Genomic DNA, 21,097 nt, shown 5'->3' on the forward strand with positions numbered 1-21,097 from the left:
GTGTGTGTGTGTGTGTGTGTGTGTGTGTGTGTGTGTGTGTGTGTGTGAGTGTGTGAGATTTGCTTGAGTGCACATGTGTATGCATGTATTTCAGTGTAAGTGAAAGAGATTGAAGTTCACTTGGGTGTGTGTGTGCGTGTTCTCTAGGGTTCCAATGGTTTTGCTTTGGCAAACACAAGACTTGTTTTCTCAAGAATTGTTTCTCGGGGATGGTGGAGCGGGAGGCTAGGAGGGGTTCACACTGAAGTTGGACCCCTTCCCTTTTGTGTACATGAACCTATCCTGAGAGCTGGGGGCCATGGGGCTCTCCTCCCTGTCTTTCCTCTGCTCCCGTCCCTGAAGCCCTGTGTACAGACTTTTTAAAAATACCTTTTGTATCAAATGTTAAGTTCTTTGGAAATACCAAGATCTTTAGAGTTTTCAAGCTAATAGGAATGTGACTCTTCCCTTCTACCCCCCCACATCCTCTCCCTCCCAGCCTGGAGGCCTGGTAGGCTTAGTTGGCTACTGGGATCTAGAAGGTATTGCGGGAACTAGGGTGGGTAGAAATCTATCCACATACTATGGGCTTTGTTGGTTTTTCTTTCAATGTGCCCTTCTCCCCTTTATGGTCTTCATTTCTGCCAGTCCATGGCTTTCCCTCTGAGACTCTGGCCTGTCCAGCTTGGACAGGCCCAACTAGGGGGTTAGTTCTCATTGTTAATTATTTTGAATAAGCTGATTTGTGGCTATTCCTTTTCCTTAATGAATAAGGATATTTTCTAGTTTGTTAAAAATAAATAAATAAATAAAAATTGTTGGTCTACCTGAAAATCATGATGAAAAAAGAGCCTGGACAGTATCTTTTAGGAAATCATAAAGGAAAACCACCCTCAGGTCCTAGAACCAAAGGGTAAAATAGCCATAGAAAGAATCCACTGATCACCGATACCAAATTGAAAACAGCAAGGAATATAGTAGCCAAATTCAAAAATCACTAGGTCAAAGAGAAAATCCTGCAAGCAGCCAGAAAGAAACAATTCAAATATTGTGAAACCACAGTCAGGATTATACAGGACCTTGCAGCTACTACATTAAAAGACAGTAGGGTGTGGCGTATGATATTCCCTAAGGCAAAGGAGCTTGGATTACAACCAAGGATCAACTACCCATTGAAAATGAGCATGATCTTTCAGGGGAGGAGATGGATATTCAACAAAATAGGGGACTTCCAAACCTTCCTGATGAAAAGACCAGAGCTCAACAGAAAATTTGATCTTCAAATACAAGACTCAAGAGAGACACAAAAAGGAAAATGGGACAGAAAGAAACATTACATGTTATTGATAAGGGCAAATTATTTACATCTCTACAAGGGAAGGTGACACTTGTAACCCTTGAGAACTGTATTGTTATTACACCATGATAAATGGGTATACATAAAGGAGGTGGGTATATGTTGACTTTGATGTAATGATAAAAAAAAATCTAATCAAGTGGGTTAAATGGATCCAAGTAAGTGGATTAATCTGATCTAAGAAAATGTACTGAGAGAAAAGGAAAGGAGGAGGCAGACAAGGGAAAATTTCATTACCAGAAAAGGCACGAAAATCTATTCCAGCAGAGGGAAAGAAGGGAGGTAAATGAGCGTTGTTTGAACCTTACTCTCATCAGATTTGGCTCAAGAAGGGAATAATATAATCAGTTAGGTACTAATATTGATAGACTTAACCCTTCTCAGCAATACAAGGATTTAAGACACTTCCAAAGGCCTCATGATGGAAAATGCTATCCACATCCAAAGAAAGAACTATGGAGTTTGAATGCAGATCGACACATACTATTTGCTATTTTTTTTCTTCTGTTGTGTTTTATTTCCTCTTTCTGATGGTTCCTCCTATTGGTTCTAATTCTTACTTACAACATCACTAAGGTTAAAATATGTTTAATAGGAATGTATATGTATAGCCTATATCAGATTATGTGCCATCTTGAGGAGGGAGATGGGGAGGGACGGGGAGAAAAATTTAAAACTCAAAAACTTATGGAAGTGATTGTTGATAAATCAAAATAAATTAATTTAAAAAAAAAAAAGAAATGATGAGCAGGCAGACTTCAGAAAAACCTGGAAAGACTTGCATAGACTGATGCCGAGTGAAGTGAGCAGAACCAAGAGAACGCTGTACACAGTAACAGCCACTTTGTGTGATGACTAATGTTGATAGACTTAGCCCTTCTCAGAAATACGAAGATTTAAGACATCTCCAAAGGCCTCATGATGGAAAATGCTATCCACATCCAAAGAAAGAACTATGGAGTGTGAATGCAGATTAAAGCAGACTATTTGCTATTTTTTTCTTCTGTTTTGTTTTGTTTTCTCTTTCTTGTGGTTCCTCCTATTGGTTCTAATTCTTCCTTACATCATGATTAATGTGAAAATAAAAAACAAACAAACAAAGTTGCAGAATATACAATATACCCACAGAAATGATCAACATTTCTGTATGCTAACAACAAAATCCAGCAGGAACAGATAGAAAAAGAAACTCCATTTAAAATTTCTGTAAGTATAAAGTCCTTGGGAATCTATTGTCCGAGACCCACACAGGAACTATGCATACAACTATAAACACTCTACAGTTAAAGGTGAATCGAAATAACTTGTTGTTCAAATGTACCTGACTCTTCATGACTCCATGGACGGAAGCACACCAGGCCCTTGTGTCCTCCACCATCTCCCAAAGTCTGTCCAACCTCATGCTCGTTGCTTCTGTGACACTCTCTCTCCATCTGATCCTCTGCAGTCCCCTTCTCCTTTTACCTTCAATCTTTCCCAACATCAGGCTTTTCCAATGAGTCCTATTTTCTCATTATGTGGCCAAAATATTTAAGCTTCAGTTTCACTATTTGTCTTTCCACCGAAGTAGCCTGAATTAATTTCTTTAAGTTTTGACTGATTTGATCTCCTTGCTGTCCAGGGGACTCTCAAAAGTCTTCACCACCATTCAAAAATGTCAATTCTGCAGCCCTCAGCTTTCCTTGTAGTCCAACTCTCACAGCCATACATTGCTAGTGGAAAAACCATAGCCTGGACTATACTGTCCTTTGTCAGCAGGGTGATATCTCTACTTTTTAGTGTGTTGTCCAGATTTGCCATAGCTTTCCTTTCAAGGAGCAAGCATCCTTTAATTTCCTGGCTGCTATCACCGTCTACAGTGATCTTTGAGCCCAAGAATACAAATTCTGACACTGCTTCCATTTTGTCTCCCTCTATTTGCCTGGAAGTGATCTGACCAGTTGCCAAGATCTTAGGGTTTTTGTTTTTTTGATGTTAAGCTTCAAGCCACCTTTTACACTTTCCTCTTTCTCCCTCATCGAGAGGCTTCTCCGTTCCTCTTCACTTCCTACCACCTGAGGGGTGTCCTCTGTATGTCTGAGGTTGCTGGTATTTCTCCCAGCAACCTTAATTCCAGCTTTGGATTCCTTCAGCCTGGCATTTCACATGACGTGCTCTGCATAGAAGTTAAATGGATAAGGCTATGGCACACAGCCTTGTCATGCTCCTTTTCCAGTCTTTAACCACACAACATACAAAGGGAAGATAAAGGAAGGGAACAAGCATTTAAGTATTTTACCTTTTTGTTGTTTGTAGATGATTGTGTACTCTATGCAGCTTCTCAAACTGAGATGCAACAAAGTATGGATTGATTCTCTGCTGCTCATATGAATTTTGGCCTAACAATTAATGCCAAGAAAACATGTTCTCCACCAGCCAGCACCACACTATTCATATGTGGAGTCATTGGTTACAGCAAATGGAGAAGTTTTGAATACCTTGGATAAGTTCACTTACCTTGGCTAGGTGTGAACTCAGGTCTTCCTGACTCAAGGCCCGGTTCTCTATTCACCATGCCACCTAATGAGTACAGTATTCTAGTGTTAGATAAACCCAAAAGATCCCAGCTATGGGGCATAAGAGCTCACTATTCAACAAAACCTACTGGGAAAATTAGAAAGCAGTCTGGCAGAAACAAGGTATGGATGAATATCTCACACCATGTACCAAGATATACTCCAAAAGGATAAGCGAGACATGAAAGGTGATATCATAATCAAATTAGAGGACTAAGGCAGAAATAATTTTTTTTTGTTTTTTGTTTCTTTGTTTTTTTAGGCAGTTGGGGTTAAGTGATTTGCCCAGGGTCACACAGCTATTAAGTGTCAAGTGACAGAAATAATTTTTCAGAACAATAGATTGGAGAAAAGATCACCACCAAACAAGAGATAGGGAGAACCAAGAAGATAAAAAGTATAATTTTGACTATATAAAATTAATTTTTATCACAAAACCAATGTAGCTAAAATTAGAAGGAAAACAGATAACTAGAGGGAAAAATCTTTGCAGCAAGTTTCTCTGATAAGGATTTCATTTCCAAAATATACAAGACACCAATTCAAGTTTATAAGAACAAGAGTCATTCCCCAACTAATAAAAGGGCAAAGGTTATGAAGAAGTCGTTTTTATTTCTGATAAGTTTTAATTAATATTTTCTGTTTCTTATATCATGATAGTTATCCCCAGTGTCCTTCCCCTTCCCAGGGTGCCATCCCATATGAGAAGTAGTATTTTTTTAGAGAGGAAAAAAAGTCAACACAACTGATCAGTATATTGAAAAAGTCAGCACCATGGGTAACATCCGTGGCCCTCCCTCGTCCACGAAGGGATGTGTTGGGGGTCTCCTCTCAATTCTTTTCATTCAATTCCTACTGGATATTCGTAATTTTGCTGCATGCACTTTTGGTTTTTTTGGGGTTTTTTTTGTTTGTTTTTTGGTGGAGGGAGTGTTGTTCTTTCCATTTACACAGTTGCTGGTACTGCGCATCTTTCCTTGGCTCTGCTGACTTCCCTCTGCATCCGTTTGTATATGTCTCCCAGCTTTCTCTATATTCCACACACACATCATTTTTTATACCATAGGAATATTCCAGGAAGGAATAATGACAAATGTGGTAAGGACTGAGGGAAAATGGACAAACTGATGCACTATAGGTAAAATTGGGCCAGTCCTTCTGGAAAGCAAATTTGGAACTATGACCCAAAGTGACTACACTTTGCACACCAGTCTGTATCCCAAGGCCCCTTATCTGAAAGGTTCAAAAAAGGAGAAAAGGAGCCATGTGCACAAAAGCATTTATTGTAACTTTTTGTGGTGACAAAGAATTGTAAACTGGGGAGGGGGTCACCTCTATTGGAGCATGGCTGAACAAATTACAGTATGTGGATGTAAGTACTCTGTCAGTCAGGGAGAGCCTGAAGAAAAGTGGCGGGGACATGATAGATGGAGCAGTCTGCTGGGGGAATGGAAAGAACAGCATCCCTTGTACAGGCAGTGCGAAGGCCACCTCTGTATGTGAGACAGAAGGAAGCAGGAGAGAGTGGCAGCAGGCATATGAGTGATAGGAGATGCTCATGGCAAATGGCCTCCATTTTTTTTCGGTGAAATAGGAGACAAGGCTCTCGGCTGAGAGGGCAGGAGAAGGTAGTTTGAGGACCTGCAGAGGAAAGGGGGATGGTGAGTTAATAGGGAGGTCTCCGGCATCGAGGGCCTAGTGGAGACTCTATAACCCAGGGACGGGGAACCTGCATCCTCAAAGCCAGAATCTGGGATTCAGTCAAAGGGCCGCACTTGAAGACCTAGAGGGCCACAGGTTCCCCATAACCAAAGTGTGTAGTGGACGCAGGCAGCACGGTTTCCTGGTCCTCTCCACCTTTATTCACCAGGACATGAGAGGGAGCCAAGACTGAGGCTTACCCAGTCATAATCGGCAATGTGATTTGGGGATGAGGGACTCCACCCAAGGAAACCGCATGGAATTGAGCAGGTTGACCAAGGCATCAAGAGACACTGTAGCCAGTGTAGCGGGGCTGGCCTGGGGCAGAACTGAGGGGTTTGATAGAGTAGATGTCAAGATGTGTGCCAAAGGAGCAGGGTTTAGCATCAGAAGGCAAAGGAAGAGGAGGAACCAGATAAAGGGATCCAGAGATCACGAGCACGGAAGCGGTGAGTCTGAGAGTGCTGGCAAAATCAAGGGAGAAGGAGGCTCTGTGAAACAGTCAGCTGAAGAAACAGGAGACCAAGGGGCAGCGAGGTGGTGCAGTGGACAGAGTACCAGCTCTGGAGTCAGGAGGACCTGAGCTCAAATCCGGCCTCAGACACATAACACTTACTAGCTGTGTGACCCTGGGCAAGTCACTTAACCCCATTGCCCAACCCAATAAAAACAACAAAAACAAGAATTGGGAGACCAGGTGTTTGAAGGAGTATCATCTTGTATGCCAAAGTCCCCAGCACAAGGGCATGATGGCCAGAGATGAGCAGGAGGAGGAGAAGAGAAAGATCGGGAGCCAGGCACTGATATCACCATGGAAAGTGGGCACTGTGGTGGAGTAGGCAGGTAGCGGACCGCTGAATGTTAATTGGTTGGTAGATGCGGACTGACTGAACCTCAAAGGAGGCGAGGTCACTGAGTGATGAGGGAGAGCTTGAAAGTAGCAATGGGGAGCAAGGAATATTTCTACTCCTCCACCCAGAGCAGTGAGTCTGGGGCATGAGCGAAAGGGCAGCCAGTGCTGGGAAGGAGGCCAGGCTGGACGGAGGGAGCCAGGCCTCAGCAAGAGGCTGAAGGAGGAGGGAATGGGAAAGGAAAATATTTAAAGTGAAAGCAAGCAATGGGGCAGGCTTCCAGAGGGTGGAAGGGCCGGGTAGCTCTTGGGCAGGACATTGTTGGGGTGGGTTAGGGGGAATGGGAATAAGGGGGTCAGTCAATGGGGAATGGGGCCTGCCTGATGGAGTGGGTGGAGGGAACATGCATTCATAGAGGGCCTGCACAGCCAGTAAGTGTCTGAGGCTGGAGTTTAACTTGGGCCTTCCTAACTCCAGGCCCAGCTCTCTATTCCCCTGGCTGCCTCAACGAGCTGAGGAGATTCAAAATCATTGAGATGGGGACGGTCTGACCAGAGCAGAGTTTGTTCATCATGGATAGATTTTCAATGTCCATAGGGCTTTCGCCTCAGGTGGGGTCTTTTCAGAGCCTTCAGCTGTTCAGAGGGAGAGCCCAGAGTGGCAGGAGCTTGCTGGCCTCTTTCCTCAAAGGGAAAGACCAGGCTGGAGGTGTGATGGGATGTGTCTCTGGCCGTTCACCTGAGCAGCAGGACAGAGGACACACAATGCCTCTTCCCTTCTGTGGAAGCTGGAAAAGGTGGTTTCATAAGAACTGGGAAGGTTTGTCTGAACTGATGCAGAATGAAGTGAGCAGAACCAGGAGAAAAAATGTATACAGTACCAGCAACACAGAAAGACCCGCAACATCGACAGATTGAAGAACTCTGATCAATGCTATGAGCAGCCCTGATTCCAGGGGATGGACAATGGCACGTGCTCCACACTTCCTGATTGACAGGTGATGGACCCTCAAGATGCAGAATGAAGAAAACACACTTTTGTGGACCTGGCCAATGCAGGAACATATTCTGCTTGACTGTGCATACTTCTTTTCGGTTTTGTTTTGTTTTGGTTGAGCAATGGGGGTTAAGTGACTTGCCCAGGGTCACACAGCTAGTAAGTGTTATGTGTCTGAGGCCGGATTTGAACTCAGGTCCTCCTGAATCCAGGGCCGGTGCTCTATCCACTGCGTCACCTAGCTGCCCCCCACATTTCTTTTCAATTGGAGAATGTGAGGGTGGGAAAATAAATGCTTGTTAATTAAAAAAGTAATAAAATTTGGAGAAAAAAAGGTGGATTGGCCAATGTCCTCTGGTAGCAAGCTCCCCATCACTAGATAGTCATTGAATTGAATTGTAGAGGTGATCCCCGTACATTGCCTGGTACCTTGTGTGGCTTAATAAATGTATGTAAACAGATAATTTAGACACAGGTTTGACTAAATAATCTTTGAAATACCTTTGAACTTTACTAGTCTTAAGATTTTGTGAAATACAAATATAGTTTATGGTTTAAACAGAGACTTATGAAAATGAGTTAAGGGAGGAAACCACTTTCCCTGCCTTCATCAACAACCGCTGGCCAGCTGCCACCTGAGGCAGGTGAACCCAAGAGCCCTGGGAACGGCAACGCCCACAGACCACAACCTGCTTCCCATTCTTCCCTGACAACCTGGGAAATAACCCTTATAAAGAGGGAGCCCCACGGAGTGTCACACACAGGGCGGACTGGCCAACCTAGATGAAATGATAAGGCACGCTGAGGGAGAGGCAGGCAGCTGCTGCCACCACACCCAAGTGGAGACAGGCCAGGACCCTGCACCTGGGTCTGCTTTCCAGACTCACCCCTAAAGGACAACTTCACCCATATCTGTGAACTTGGTTTTTAAAAACAGGTTAAGCAATGTATTTCAATAAATTTCCTGGTTTCCTCAGTAATCTTCTGCGTTTTTATCTTATGCGTTTAAGAAGATGATTCTGAGAAGGGTCTGAGACTGGCGCCCACCAGGCCTACGACACAGGGGTTGAAGAATGCCTGCCCTGCAGCCGCCATCCCTGGAAGTGCCCACAGAGCTGCAGCCTGGCATGGCGTCTGCTAGCGCTAATGCTCCTGCTGCCAAAGCCTACAGCTATGGAAGACACCAAGAACAAAGTAATCAGCACCAAGGCCAACATCAGGAACACATGAGATCTGATCAGTAGGAAGGACCTAAAAGGAGAGGGAGGAGAGTGCCCGTCCCTGGAATCCTGAGGAGCACGAGGCCTCTCCGTTAGGCTCAAAGCTGAAACCTCCTGCACATGGCCACTCCCCCACCAGAATGGATGAAGCTCCCTCAGGGTGGGGGCTGGCCAGTTTTTCTTTTCCTACCCCCGGTGCATGGGACACAATAAATGCCTTAGTCATTATTAACAAAGCGGCACCAGCTTGGCACCGCATCTTCTTGGCCAACTAAACAGCTGTCCTGTCTAGGAAGTGTCCTAGAGGGATACAGAGGGAGGGTCACTGGCCCTGTAGGCACAGGAGCTGGATTCAAATCCCACCTCTGACATTTATGACCAAGTCACCCATCTCCCTGGGCCTCAGTTTCCCCAGCTATAAAAGGAAGGAGATAGATCTGATAAACCCTGAAGCCTCAGTTTGCTCAGCTATAAAAGGAAAGGGATAGATATCATAATGCGTGAATCACCCTTCAGCTTCATTCTAATTTTATAGTAGAGCCTTCCCTTGATTCCCCCCCCCCAAAAAAAATCAGCAAGACCTATGGAAGAAATGCTTGTTTAATACATGAAAGTTTAAAGTTACAAATATCGAAAGTGATCTCTAAGAAGAGTGAACGCAGAATACAGTGGTGCCTGGATTCCACAGAAATAGGAAACAGAGACTGTTCTTGGGAGTTTTTTTTTTTCTTCATGTTGCCTGAACTGCTAAGGAACAGACTGAGCTATGACCACAGCACTCCATCAGACCACTCCTGCATGTGTCCATGGGAGAGAGAGAGGTCATAGGGTCATACCCACAGGGAACATATTTATAAGGCTTTGTGAAAAATTCCCTTTTGCAAGAGCCTGGTTTCTTGTCTAGAAAACACATAACATAAAGACCTTAGCCAGAAACAGTGAAGATTTGCCCAAATGATTCTGCAGCCCCCTAACTTTTTTTAGCCTTCCAGAGAAAGAGGCTATAACATGTGGACACTTCCATTGCAACCTCTCCTGCCCTGAAGCCATCTGCCCATTGAGGAGGTCTGAGGGTGAAATGGTGGTGCTTGATTGCCCTGGCCTGCTGAGGAAGCCCTCTGGGGCCCCAGCATCCTTGGAGGAGTCTCTGCTCCAGCCCTGTGCCCCTAGGGAGCCTGTCAGGGCTGTGCCTCAGAAGGAAGACGTTGCATAGGAAGGGGAGCTAGAGCTGGTGGAAACCTAGGCCCACAGCTTTCCTATGGCATGCAGAGGGATGGAAAGTGAGGACATCAGCTAAGGTGGCCTTGCTCAGGATAGGCAGACAGTTGCACAGAGCTCTTCAGAGTCCGATGGGGACAGACAAGGCCAGGATGTTTGTTATGAGGAAGATGATCTCTCCCCAACTCACACATTTCTAGGCATCCTTAGCTGCCCCCTTACCCTAATAGAAACCAGCCACCTGAGTTCAGGGGTCTGGGGACCTAAGGCAGGGACTGGCTTGTTCCTGCCGGGGGGTTGGTAGGGACTTGGAATGTTCTCCCCTCACACTACCACATAGGTCATTCTCTTCCCATTGATGCTTCTGGTTTTAAGCCCCAAGTACCGGTAGCTTTTATTCTCTGGATGGCCATAGAGTATGTCAGTGAAGTAGGCGGGCTCCTCCTGGGCAGGTGCCTGGCAGGTGAGGAATCGGAAAAGGTTCCTCAACTTGTGGAAGAGGTAGGTCGCTGCCTCTGCTTCTGCTGCTGGCTCCTCATACACAAGCTGCTTCATCTCCTCATAGGTAGACAGAATCACAGCCTGAAACAGGTTAATTAAGACACAAATCATCACCAACATAAATGAGGACAGGAACAGGCCCCCGAGGACCTGCTTACTTAAAAACTCTGTGTCCTCGAAGGCCGAAACGCAGTAGGAGAGGATGGTCTGGGTGGAGTGAATGATGCTGTTATAATGCCATTGGTGCTGGCCAAACACGAGGTAGCCAAAGACCACGTACACAAAGATGTACACGCCTACGAGGAGGGCCATGTGGAAGATGCCCGGCAAGGCTGCCAGGATGGCTCTCTGGGCCAGCCGCACATTGTAGAAGAATCTAGAATACATCAGCGTCTTCAGAATGGTCAGAAAGACCAGGAAGCCCAGAGTGATACGAAGGACCTGGTCCATGTGAGAAATGGCATGAAACGGGGTGAAATCCTCCGGGTTCTTGAGGTAAGAGCCAAGGATTTCCTTGGCCATCCTGAATTGGACGTACAGAAGCAAGATAAGGAAGAGAAACATGGACTTGAGGCCAAAGCTAAGGAGATTGAATACATTCCAGACATAGTTCTTCTTTTCCTTGTGGATGGTGATGACCTCTTCGACCAGATACACTGCGATAAACACCGCGGCAGCTCCGCACAGGTACAGTTCCAGCCGACTCCACCTGCGGAACAGCGGCAGACTGAAAGAGTGGACGGCCAAATTGGGCTCGATGACCCCCAAAGGGGACAATTCAAATACCACCGAGATGGTACAAAATAAGTTGGCGTCTGAATTAAAGGTGGTCAGCTCCAGGATCACAGCCCACGTTCTTTCATCAAGCCACCGGCTCTCCTGAAGTTCCTGCAGCCTTACTGTCGAATTGTACTGCTGCTGGTCAGGGAAGAAATAAAACGGGTACCCCCCCATTCCGTAAGCATGAGCCAGTCCATAGGAAGAATAGGCCCATTTGCGGGGCTTTGGCTCGTAAGTAAAGCTGACCGGCCTCGAGTTCACAGAAGAGTCAGTGGGGGCGGCCCAAAATCTCTCGTAGTTTTTCCGATCTTCCATGTGCGGGCTGTATCCGCGCTGACAGTGGATGCCCTTTTGCATTAACCTATTGGCGGTGGTGCCGGAGAGGAAGCAGGACTTTCCGATAGACTTGGCCCTCACTTGCCGCATCCTCGGCAAGCCAAGAACCCTGGACCAGCTGTTAGAGAGGAAAGCTGGATTCTGGCTGTTGTGCACCAAGGGAAGCAGGACGCCGGTGAGCCACCTGTAGGTGTCATTTAGTTCTCTGACCTTCCGGAGGCTGGTGGAGAACTGGCTGCGGACAGCCTGGTTATGGTGGAAGCTGTGGGAGAACCCAGTGAGGGCGGCGATGCACAGCAAGAGAGCGAGGAAGATGAAATGGTTGACGATGTTCCGCAAAAACACGATGGCCCTCTTTTTAATCCTCTTCCTCCTCCGGAATATTCGGATTTCGTCTTCCACCAAGGGTTGGTACATTCTCGTGCCTCGAACCCGGACGATCTCGTAGTGCAGCTCTCTCGCGTCGTCAGCATCCAAGTTCAAGCCCTGCAGGCGGATCTCGATGTAATTGTACCTCGTTGTCCACGGGATGTTCTTACAGTACTTGACTCTGCCCGACCTGATGCCGGACAAGAGCAGGATCTTGGCCACCTGGATCACAAATATAGACTCGCACAGAGAGGACACCGAGGCAAACAGCCATTCCATGGACTTCTGGTATCCGTAGGTTAGCCCGTACATGATGATGAAGAAGGAGGACACGCCGGAGCTGCAGATAACCAGGAGCCAGGCTATGTAGACACACCACCAGTGGAGGACAAAGCGAGTCCTGGCTTCAAAGAGCATCACTTTCTTACGCCTCTGTCCCGGTTGGCGACTTGACTCCTTGACTTGATCTGACCCTTGTTCTCCTACATTGGGGGGCGATGAACTCAAGGCCCCACCCCCTGCTCCTCTGGAGGTCTGATCCTTCCTCGTCTTGGCCTTTGGGGCGGCGGCGTTCTGTTCTGGGGAAACTGCTGCCTTGGGCTGGAGCCGAGAGCTGGGGGGCTTCCCTTTTGTTTCTGTTATGGCGTTGGCCGCTGCCTCCGGAAGCATCACGTTGCTCCCCGGAGCCTGCTTTTTGGGGGGGACGCCCTGGCCCTGAGCCTTCGGCTCGGCCGTCTCTTGGTAGTACCACATCTCCAGGCGCTCTTTCCAGTTGCGGAAGTCAGACGTCATGAAGGCGTGAAAGCGAGGAGCCACTTGCGCGGCCGGCACCGCGGCCACCTTCTTCTGCGAGTAGGTGAAGAGCGCGCTGACCGCCATCTGCAGTGGCTCGCAGATCAGGGCGCTTTCAATGCCTCTCATCACGCCCCGCAGGTGCTTCAGCTCCATGGACATGTCCTCCCCCTCCTCGTCTTTGCTGAAGAACATGATGTTACACAGCAGTGTGCTCAGAAGCAGCGTCAGGCAGCAGGACAGCCGTTGCAGCCGGTTGAAGGGCTCCGTAACCACGCTGGAGAAGACGGACAGCCAGAGGTGGCTGGTGCTGAGCAGGTTCGCAGCGTGGATGAGGAAGTAGTCCTTCCTGCGGAGCGGCTGCGTCTTGTCGGCCACCTCAAAGGTCTGCTCCAGCGACTCGGACTCCACCGAGAGCCACGAGCGGCAGAGGAAGAGCCAGATGCGCCGGTTGAAGATGTTTTCGACCTTGACCCGGCTCAGGTACCAGCTGGGATGACAGCCTTCGTTGTTGTGCCACACCCGGATGGCCCGGATGTCTCCCAGGTCGCTTCGGGTCGTCAGGAGGAAGGTGTCGGTGCTGCCCCTGTAGAACGTGGTGAAGTCGGGGTGACTCAGGCAGTGCACGTCGCTGGACGCCTCTGTGCCCAGGAGCTGCAGAAAGACGTCGGCCTGAGTGCCAGCGCCCAGGCGGCTCCCCGTGTAGAAGGTGACCAGGTAGCAGATGTGATCGTAAGGGTCGTTGTCAGGCAGGATGATCACGTGCTCCCGGAGAAACCTGTCCGTTTTATCTTTGTGTATCGCCCAGAAAGCCAGGACCAGGTAGGTGAAAACGATGAAGATCACAGTGAAGAGGCTCACCGGGTTTTGGGGGACGGTCAAGATGACTACCATGCGCAGGTCAATGTTGTTGGGGACCACCACCATGCGAGCAGTCAGGTATTTGATCCTGGACCTGTGGTGCCAAGGCTTCCTAAGTTTGCTCTTGGGCTGGGGCTTGGGGTGACAGACGCAGTGCACGCGCCACCAGGTGCTACCATCCCCCACCGTGCAGTCCTTCCTTCCCCACTCCGGTTCAACGCCATCCATGTTCAGACAGTACGCTATGAAAACGGAAATCCTCACTAGTTTGTCATTCGGCTTCATGACGATATGAGGGGATTGCAAGACCACGGAGATGTGCCACTCGGCTGAGTCGATGCCTCGGGCGGAGGCCCGCAGCAGAGACTGACTGAGGCAGAGGAGGTAAGGGGCCTTGACTTTGCAGGTGGGATCGAACAGCTCGCTCTTGTTGGCCACCGGCGGCATGTCAGGGGGGACTAAGAAAGAAGCGATGGGGAGCGTGTGGGTGACATTGCTGCCCACGTAGATCCAAACCTTGAAGAGGACTTTCACTTCTGTGATGATGTGGATAAATACCTCCTTGTAGCCTCCATTCACCACAAAATTAAAGACTCCTGTGGTCATTTTGAGGCCGTCTTTATCGGGTCCCATGGTGAGATTAAAGACAGCTTCCTTCAGGTTTCTTCTAACGATAAATGCTTCAACTACCTCTGGTTCGACCTCCAAGATGTCCCCATTCTCTTTGGTCTCACTCATCCCGAAACCGACCACATCTACAGAGAGGCTTTCTTCTTGGCTCAGCCAAGGGAAGGGGTCATCCTTAAACTCATAGAACACAGTGGAAACGGGACCTTGGCTCGCCAAGTCAGTGACGTTACTTTTTCTCAGTGTTGGGTAAAAACAATTTTGGCAGTCTTTCTTGGCCAAGAAAGCCCTGGTGACATTTTGCTTTTCCTCTTTTTTGAAGTGCATTTTGAAGTTTGGGGTTGATATAACTGTCTCCACCTCCCCAGGTACTTTAATGGATGAAACTGTATCTGCCAGCCATCCCACAACATAGAGAGTTTCATTAACTGTGTCCTTGTGAGTACTAGCTTTGAAGATATTAGACAAACTGGTTGAGATGCCAGTACTCACAATTTCTATTTGTTCAGAGTGGAAATGTTTTTCCCTTTGCCTGTATCTCTGCAGTGCCAGGTTAATTTCCATTAGCCTGCTGGTGGCCGCCTTCTGGACAGCTGCAGTCAAGCCAGAACCTTCCTGGGTGAGTACCACAATGGTCATCGTCACTTGGCTAATTTCCACCAGGGTATTGGTGGGCAGGAGGTTGCAAAAGTTGATGAGGCGTTTCTGGATCTCGGTTCGGTTTGTTTCAAAGTCAGGCAGAGGCTTCACATCCTTTAAAACAGAAGCCACCAGAAAGGCAAGATAGCCTGCTTGGACAAAGTCTCCCTGTTGAAACAGAGTGGTCAGCATTGCATCAGATGAGTTCTGAGTGAGGCTGAGCAGGTGACCCAACACGGTATTTGGTAAGTCTTTGTCCAGGGGAGAATTCACAGTGGCATACAGGGTCACTTGGGAGAAGGCACCGAGAGAATCATAGACCTGAGCATATATCGTCACCAAGTAGTTATTGGCCGGCATCCCGAGAGGAAGAAAAGAAGGAGGAGTCACAGGCTGAGCCCCAAAGTACATCACAGCTCCCAGAGTATTCTGCTCTAAAGAGCTGATGTCATCCATATCCCAGAAATTGGAAGCTATGATTTTAAAACTGAGAGGTAAATTATAGTCTCTGAAGTTGCTACATTGGACAACAAATTTGGTCACTAAGGCTGTGCCTTTGTCAGGGTGAACGTTGCACTGGCCAACGTGGGGTGGAGAATTGATATAAAAGGAATGGTTAGAAACTGAGAACCCTCCCCCCCAGTTTGACACCCTTAGAGAAATGAAGCAGAACTGGTCTTGAAAACCTTTAAAAGCAGAAGCTTTGATTGACAAGTAAGGGTTGTTTCTCCCAGTGGTGGTCTGATGGACCCAATCAAACGGGATCTCATTCTTTGAGACAGAAAAGAGTGTCCAGAGATAGTAGACAGTAGCTGACCCACAGTTTGTGCACTTTCCCGACAAGGTAAATCGATCTGTTATAATTAAGTTATTTTCACAATTTTCAATGCATGAAAAGCTTGTGGCAGGTGTGGGGCCAGCAGTCACAGTGACCCTCTGATCATCATATGCTTTCCTCTCATCCTTCTGAACTACGAGGCGGAAATAATACACCTGGTTGCCTCTGAGTGTTCCTGGTAACACGGTATACACGGGCCCAGATTCTTGAATCCACCTCAAGTCTGGCAGCTGGGGAAGGCAAGTATCTCTGGTCGAGTCTGGCTCGATCACAAACCTAAAGTGGGACCTGTTGGTGGTGCAGTACCACCTAAAGTCCAGGCCCTCAGCAGAGTTGGAATCAGGGTCTAAGGAAGCTGACCCATTCAAAGTCCAGCTCTCATTGAAAGCCACCGTCCGGCTGTACCCTTTCTCAATGATGGCTCTTAGAAATGAGCTTTTAGGAACGGAAAGAAACATATCATCAGAGGCTTTTATCTCCTTCTCAGCTGTGGTGACAGTCACAGAGAAACGCACCAGATATAGTCCTTTTACCAAGGTTCGCTCGGGAATGAAGAAGATGGCAGAATGCTTCATCTGTTTGGTCCACCATGTCTTCAAGGGGCTGCTCCAGTCTGGAGTGGCATTTACATTGGGGATGACGTAGAAATTCCAGTCATGTTTCACATTATGGGGGACGCTACAGTTGACCCGCACGGCAGTATTAATGGTAAAGGGATACTTTCCATCCACTTCTACACTGTTACCCTCCTTGATTCTCACCTCCTGGATGAAACAGGGGTTCTGAACACAGGCTACTGTAGACTTGAGAACTTTGGAACCATACACGTCCAGGGAGGCTTCTAAGACAGCTGGCTCCAGACCGTTTGTGGAGCAGTCGGCTTTCTCCATGAAGCCTGCATAGACATCAGGGTGGAATGGCAAGACAGAACGAGGAATGAATCTCGAGGCTCTGGGGAGCCTGTCCCTGTAAGCATATGTCCGGTTGTGCCTGAGGCTGGCCCCGGGGAGCTGGAGGTGAAAAGTCCACTGGAGGCGCAGGAGAGGATGTTGTAAGGGGATGAACCACACGAGGTAGACGAGCCCATGGGGCCCCAAGGGGCCACTGTTGAAGAAGTGGACTTCCAGGTCTTTGTGGGGCCTGGTCCCAAAGAAGACCATCCCTTTGGGGCTGAGATAGAGGTGCACACTCAAGTGGTCGCAGTGACTCCCCAGAAAATCCAAGGCGAACAGCCAGGACAGGCCTTGCTGCTGATAAAAAAGGAGATGGCTCTGGGACTGCTGGGTACTGCCTGTGCCTGGGGCTGCCCTGGAGTAATAGATGCCAGGACCATAGGAGCCCGTCTGGGCCTGTTGGAGATTCAGGCTCAGAGTACTGCCCCTCACTCGGATGCTTAGACTGCTATTGACTAGGTGCAGGTGTCCTTCCGGGGCCTGACCAATGACCCGGCAGGCCCCACAGTCCCATCCCCAGCCTGGCAAAGGGAGGTGGGCCAGTGTCCAGCTGGGGTCCCCCTGGCCATGAGTATTGCCAGGGATGCAGGAGATGCCACCAGCCTCAAGATAAGGGTTGCAGGTCACTTTCCAGGCCTGGCAGAGGACACGGCACCGGGGCTGATACAGCCTGAAGGTTAGCCTGGATCCTATGGACTTGAGACCCCAGGAGAGGTGGAGGGCCCCAGAGGGCCTCTGGGACAGGGGAGAGGAGCTTGCACTGAGGATGTGAAGCAAGGCAGCCTCAGCAGGCCTCCCAGGAATGGAGGTGGGACCTGATCTGGGTTCTAAATGGGGATCCAGGCGAGGGCATAGGGCGCCCTGGCAACCTGAGCCTAGGCTGGGCTTAGGGGCTAACTCAAGGCCTAGAGTCAGGTCCCATTTGGAGGCCCAACTTGAGGAGGCCACAGGGTCAGGGCCACGGTCAGGCTCAGGGGCCCGGCCTAAAGGGAACCCTAAATAGGATTCTGGGTGAGGGGCTGGGGTTAAATTGGAAAGAGACCCGCGGGAGGAAGAAAGGAGAGCTTGGAGGCATGGGTGGAGGCGCTGCCTGGACGCTGGCTGGGCTGGAGGTGGAGGAGCAGGGGCAGCGCTGGGGCAGCGCCTGGGAAGTGGGGGCGGCGGCAGCAGCAGCAGCAGCGAGAAGAGAGCGACTGCTCCTCGGCGCAGCATCCTCCCACCTGGGCTGGCTCCGCTCGACCCGTGGCGTGGGGCCAACGTCCGCCACCTGCAGCTCCTCTATCGCTCGCCCCGCGACAAGTGTGTGAGAGAGTGCGCGCGAGTGTGCGTGCGTGCGTACGGGTATGTGTCTGGAGGAGACTCGTTCTCTCCGAGTCTCGCAGTCCAGAGCACCTACTGGCCAGCGAGCCCAGCGCCCATTTCCACCAAGGAAAAACTGAGGACTTCAGAAGCCCGCGAGGTCATCACCCCACGGGTCTACACTAGCAAAGAAGGAAAACCTCAGAAATCCAAGAGCCTATCCTGCCGCTTTTTCTACACCGAGCAGGGAGTGGAGCCCCCAACCTACAGACTGAGAAACGGAACTGGAGAGTAGAGGGGGCCTCAGAGACCCTTCCCCCACCGGCAAACCCAGCTGAGCAGTCCACCAAGGACCCACTAGGAAACATGCTATCACCTCCTGACAGAGATGGGGTGCAGAATAAGACTTTTTTATGGACATGGCCCATGAGGAAGTTGATTTTGTTTGACTGTATATTTGTTACAAGGGATTTTGGTTTGGGTTTTTTAAAGCGGTTAGGGAGTGGGAGGGAGAGAAAATGGATTTTTGTTCATTGAAATAAATTTCATTTAAAAACAAAAAAAAATTTATAGCAGTTCTTTTTGTTTTAGCAAAGAACTGGAAATCAATTGGGATATGGCTAAGCAAATTATGGCATGTAAATGAGATGCCATAAGAAATGACGAAGAAGATGGTTTCAGAGAAACTTGGGAAGATTTGCATGAACTGATGCAGAGTTGGATGAGCAGAACCAGGAGAACAATGTATACAATAATGACCACACTGTAAAAACAAACCATTCTGAAGGCAAAAACAACTCCAATCAATGCAATGGCCATCCATGATTGGAGGACTGGTGATGAAGCTGGCTGCCCACCCCTTGACAGAGAAGTAATGGTCTCAGGGTGCCATTGAGATGTATATTTTTGGACATGGCCAAAGTGGGGATTTGTTTTCCTTTACTATATGTTTGTTGCAACTGTTTTCTTTTTTGCTTTTTCCAATGGTGTGAGGGTATGAGGGGGAGGGGGAGAGGAAGTAGGAATGGGACAGCAAAAAGAAAAGAAAGAAAACAGTCTCTTTAAGGCATCTTTTAAAAAAAATGCAAAGTCAGTCAATAAACATTTACTAGGAATCTAGCATGTGACCAGCACTGGGCTACTCGGTGGAAACAGAAGAACAAAGAAGGAAACACAGAGAGGTAGGACAACTTTGAGAGTGATACATTACATTTATTATGTATTTTAAAAGAAAAGCAAGCTATACATAACAGATATATGCAGTTTCATACACAATCTTCTTTTTTCTATTCTACTGTATACATGGAAATACCCATTTTATTTGGTGTTTGTTATGTCCAGAGTAAAAATAAAAAAAAAGAAGAAACAGGAAGGATGCCCACTTCCCCCACTATTATTTGATATAGTTCTGTAAATGCTAGCAATAGCAATAACACAAGAGAAAGAAACAAAAGAAATAAATCTAGGTGTAGAGGAGATAAAACTATCCTTATTTACTGACAATGATGGTTTGCTTTGAAAATCCTAGCGAATCAGGAAAGATACTAATTGAGACAATAGCTTTAGCAAAGTTGCAGGCTATAAAATAAATCAACAGCATTTCTATCTAATAATAACAAAACATAAAAAGTAATAATACTGAAATTCCATTCCAAATGCGGATAAAATACATAAAATAGCTGGAGATCCAGTCTCCCAACCTCCCAAAGTGCACAAAAGACTTGTATAGATTCAGTTACAAAGTGCTCTTTAGAGAAATAAAAAATAAACTGAATAATTGGAGAAATATTCAGTGCTCATGGCTAGGCCATGCCAGTAAAATAAAAATGACAATACTACTAAAATTAATTTACACCTTTAATATCACAGCACTCAAATTACCAAGGGGATACTTTACAGTGCTTGATAAAATAATAACAACATTCATTTGGAAAAACAAAAAATCTAGACTCTCAAGGGAAGTGATGAAAAGAAGCAGGGATAAAGGAGGAATAGCAGTTTCGGATCTCAAACTATATTACAAAACAGCCATCATTAAAATCATCTGGTATTGGTTAAAGAAGAGAGAGAGATCACTGGAACAGTCTAGACAGGGGAGACTCAGAGACAATAGAACTCAATAACCAAATGTTTGATAAACTTGAAAACATAAATTACCAAGGGGAAAACCTCTTTGTTTAATAAAAACTGCAGGGAAAATGCAAAGCAGCCAGGAAGAAGCTAGGCGTGGACCAACACCTTACACCACACTTCATAATACATTCTAACTGGATACAAAACCTTAATATTAAAGATCATAGAAAAATTAGAAGAGAAACATTATATTCCTCTCACATCTATGGGCAAGAGATTTATTCTTAACCAAACAAGAGATGGCGGCGATTGCAAAAGATGAAATAGATAACTTTGATTATCTGAAACTGAAAAACTGTTGTACAGACAGCATTAATGCATCTAAGATAAGAAGTTTAAGTGGGCAGAAAAAATCTTTGTATCAAATTTTTCTGATAAGGGTTTGATAACCAAGATATATAATTTATAAATATATGACTAATAACCATTCCCCAATAGGTAAGTGGTCAAACAGGTCTCAAAAGTGTTCACTGCAAAGTGTTCACAACCAAATAAAAAAGTGCTCCAAATCACTAATAATAAGAGAAATGCAAATCTGAACAACCCTGAGGTTTCACCTCAAACCCTGCAAATTGACAAAAATGATAAAAAGTGGCACCAGTCAATGTTGGATCTCTCTAGCTGCAGGACTCACGATGACCTCGCTGGCCTCGCTCCGAGACTGCCAGGTACGGCGCCCCCTCCTCCCCCAGGTGCGGGCGGTGGATGTGATGGCCCCAAGCCTTTCCCAGCCTCAACACTGGCCCAAGCCCCTCTCCAGGCTACCCCCAGCCCCCCTCCTCTGTCCTCCTTCCCCCTCGATCTCCCTGCTCTTTGTCCGTCCAGCTGCCCCCCCCAGGCATTCCTCTATGCAGCTGCCCCCGGACCCCTTCCTCTGTCCGGCTGCCCCTCCAGCCCCACCTCTGTCCGACTGTCCTCTCCTCTGTCCGACTGTCCTCTCCTCTGTCCAGGCCACCCCCATCGCCTCAGGTCCCCACCCCCCCCAGCTGCCCCCCCAGCTGCCTCCCAGCCCCCCTTCTCTATCCAGCTGCCCCCCAATCTACCCGCCCTCTGTCCAGCTGCCTCTCGTAGGCCTTCAGCTATCCGGCTGCC

At 47.7% G+C, this 21,097-nt stretch overlaps 2 protein-coding genes across 2 annotated transcripts in view; one reads left to right on the forward strand and one right to left on the reverse strand.

Moving 5' to 3' along the window:
• Window positions 1-9,263: 9,263 nt before the first annotated feature.
• PKDREJ (polycystin family receptor for egg jelly) lies at window positions 9,264-17,785 on the reverse strand. The gene has a single exon (XM_027854355.1). The coding sequence runs from the start codon at window positions 17,783-17,785 to the stop codon at window positions 10,202-10,204; it is 7,584 nt and encodes a 2,527-aa protein (XP_027710156.1). The 3' UTR covers window positions 9,264-10,201.
• Window positions 17,786-20,596: 2,811 nt separating this feature from the next.
• TTC38 (tetratricopeptide repeat domain 38) overlaps window positions 20,597-21,097 on the forward strand; it is a 29,023-nt gene continuing 28,522 nt past the window's right edge. The window contains exon 1 of the mRNA XM_027854356.1: window positions 20,597-20,673. Coding sequence (XP_027710157.1) covers window positions 20,641-20,673 — 33 coding nt within the window. The 5' untranslated portion in view covers window positions 20,597-20,640. The remainder of the gene's footprint in view (window positions 20,674-21,097) is intronic.

This window comes from Vombatus ursinus, unplaced genomic scaffold, assembly GCF_900497805.2.
Source record: "Vombatus ursinus unplaced genomic scaffold, bare-nosed wombat genome assembly UNPS02010394.1, whole genome shotgun sequence".
Lineage (NCBI taxonomy): Eukaryota > Metazoa > Chordata > Mammalia > Diprotodontia > Vombatidae > Vombatus > Vombatus ursinus.

Bases quoted from the DNA above. Each gene is read 5' to 3' on its own strand.
- PKDREJ (XM_027854355.1), bottom strand. From the start codon at position 17,785: ATGCTGCGCCGAGGAGCAGTCGCTCTCTTCTCGCTGCTGCTGCTGCTG.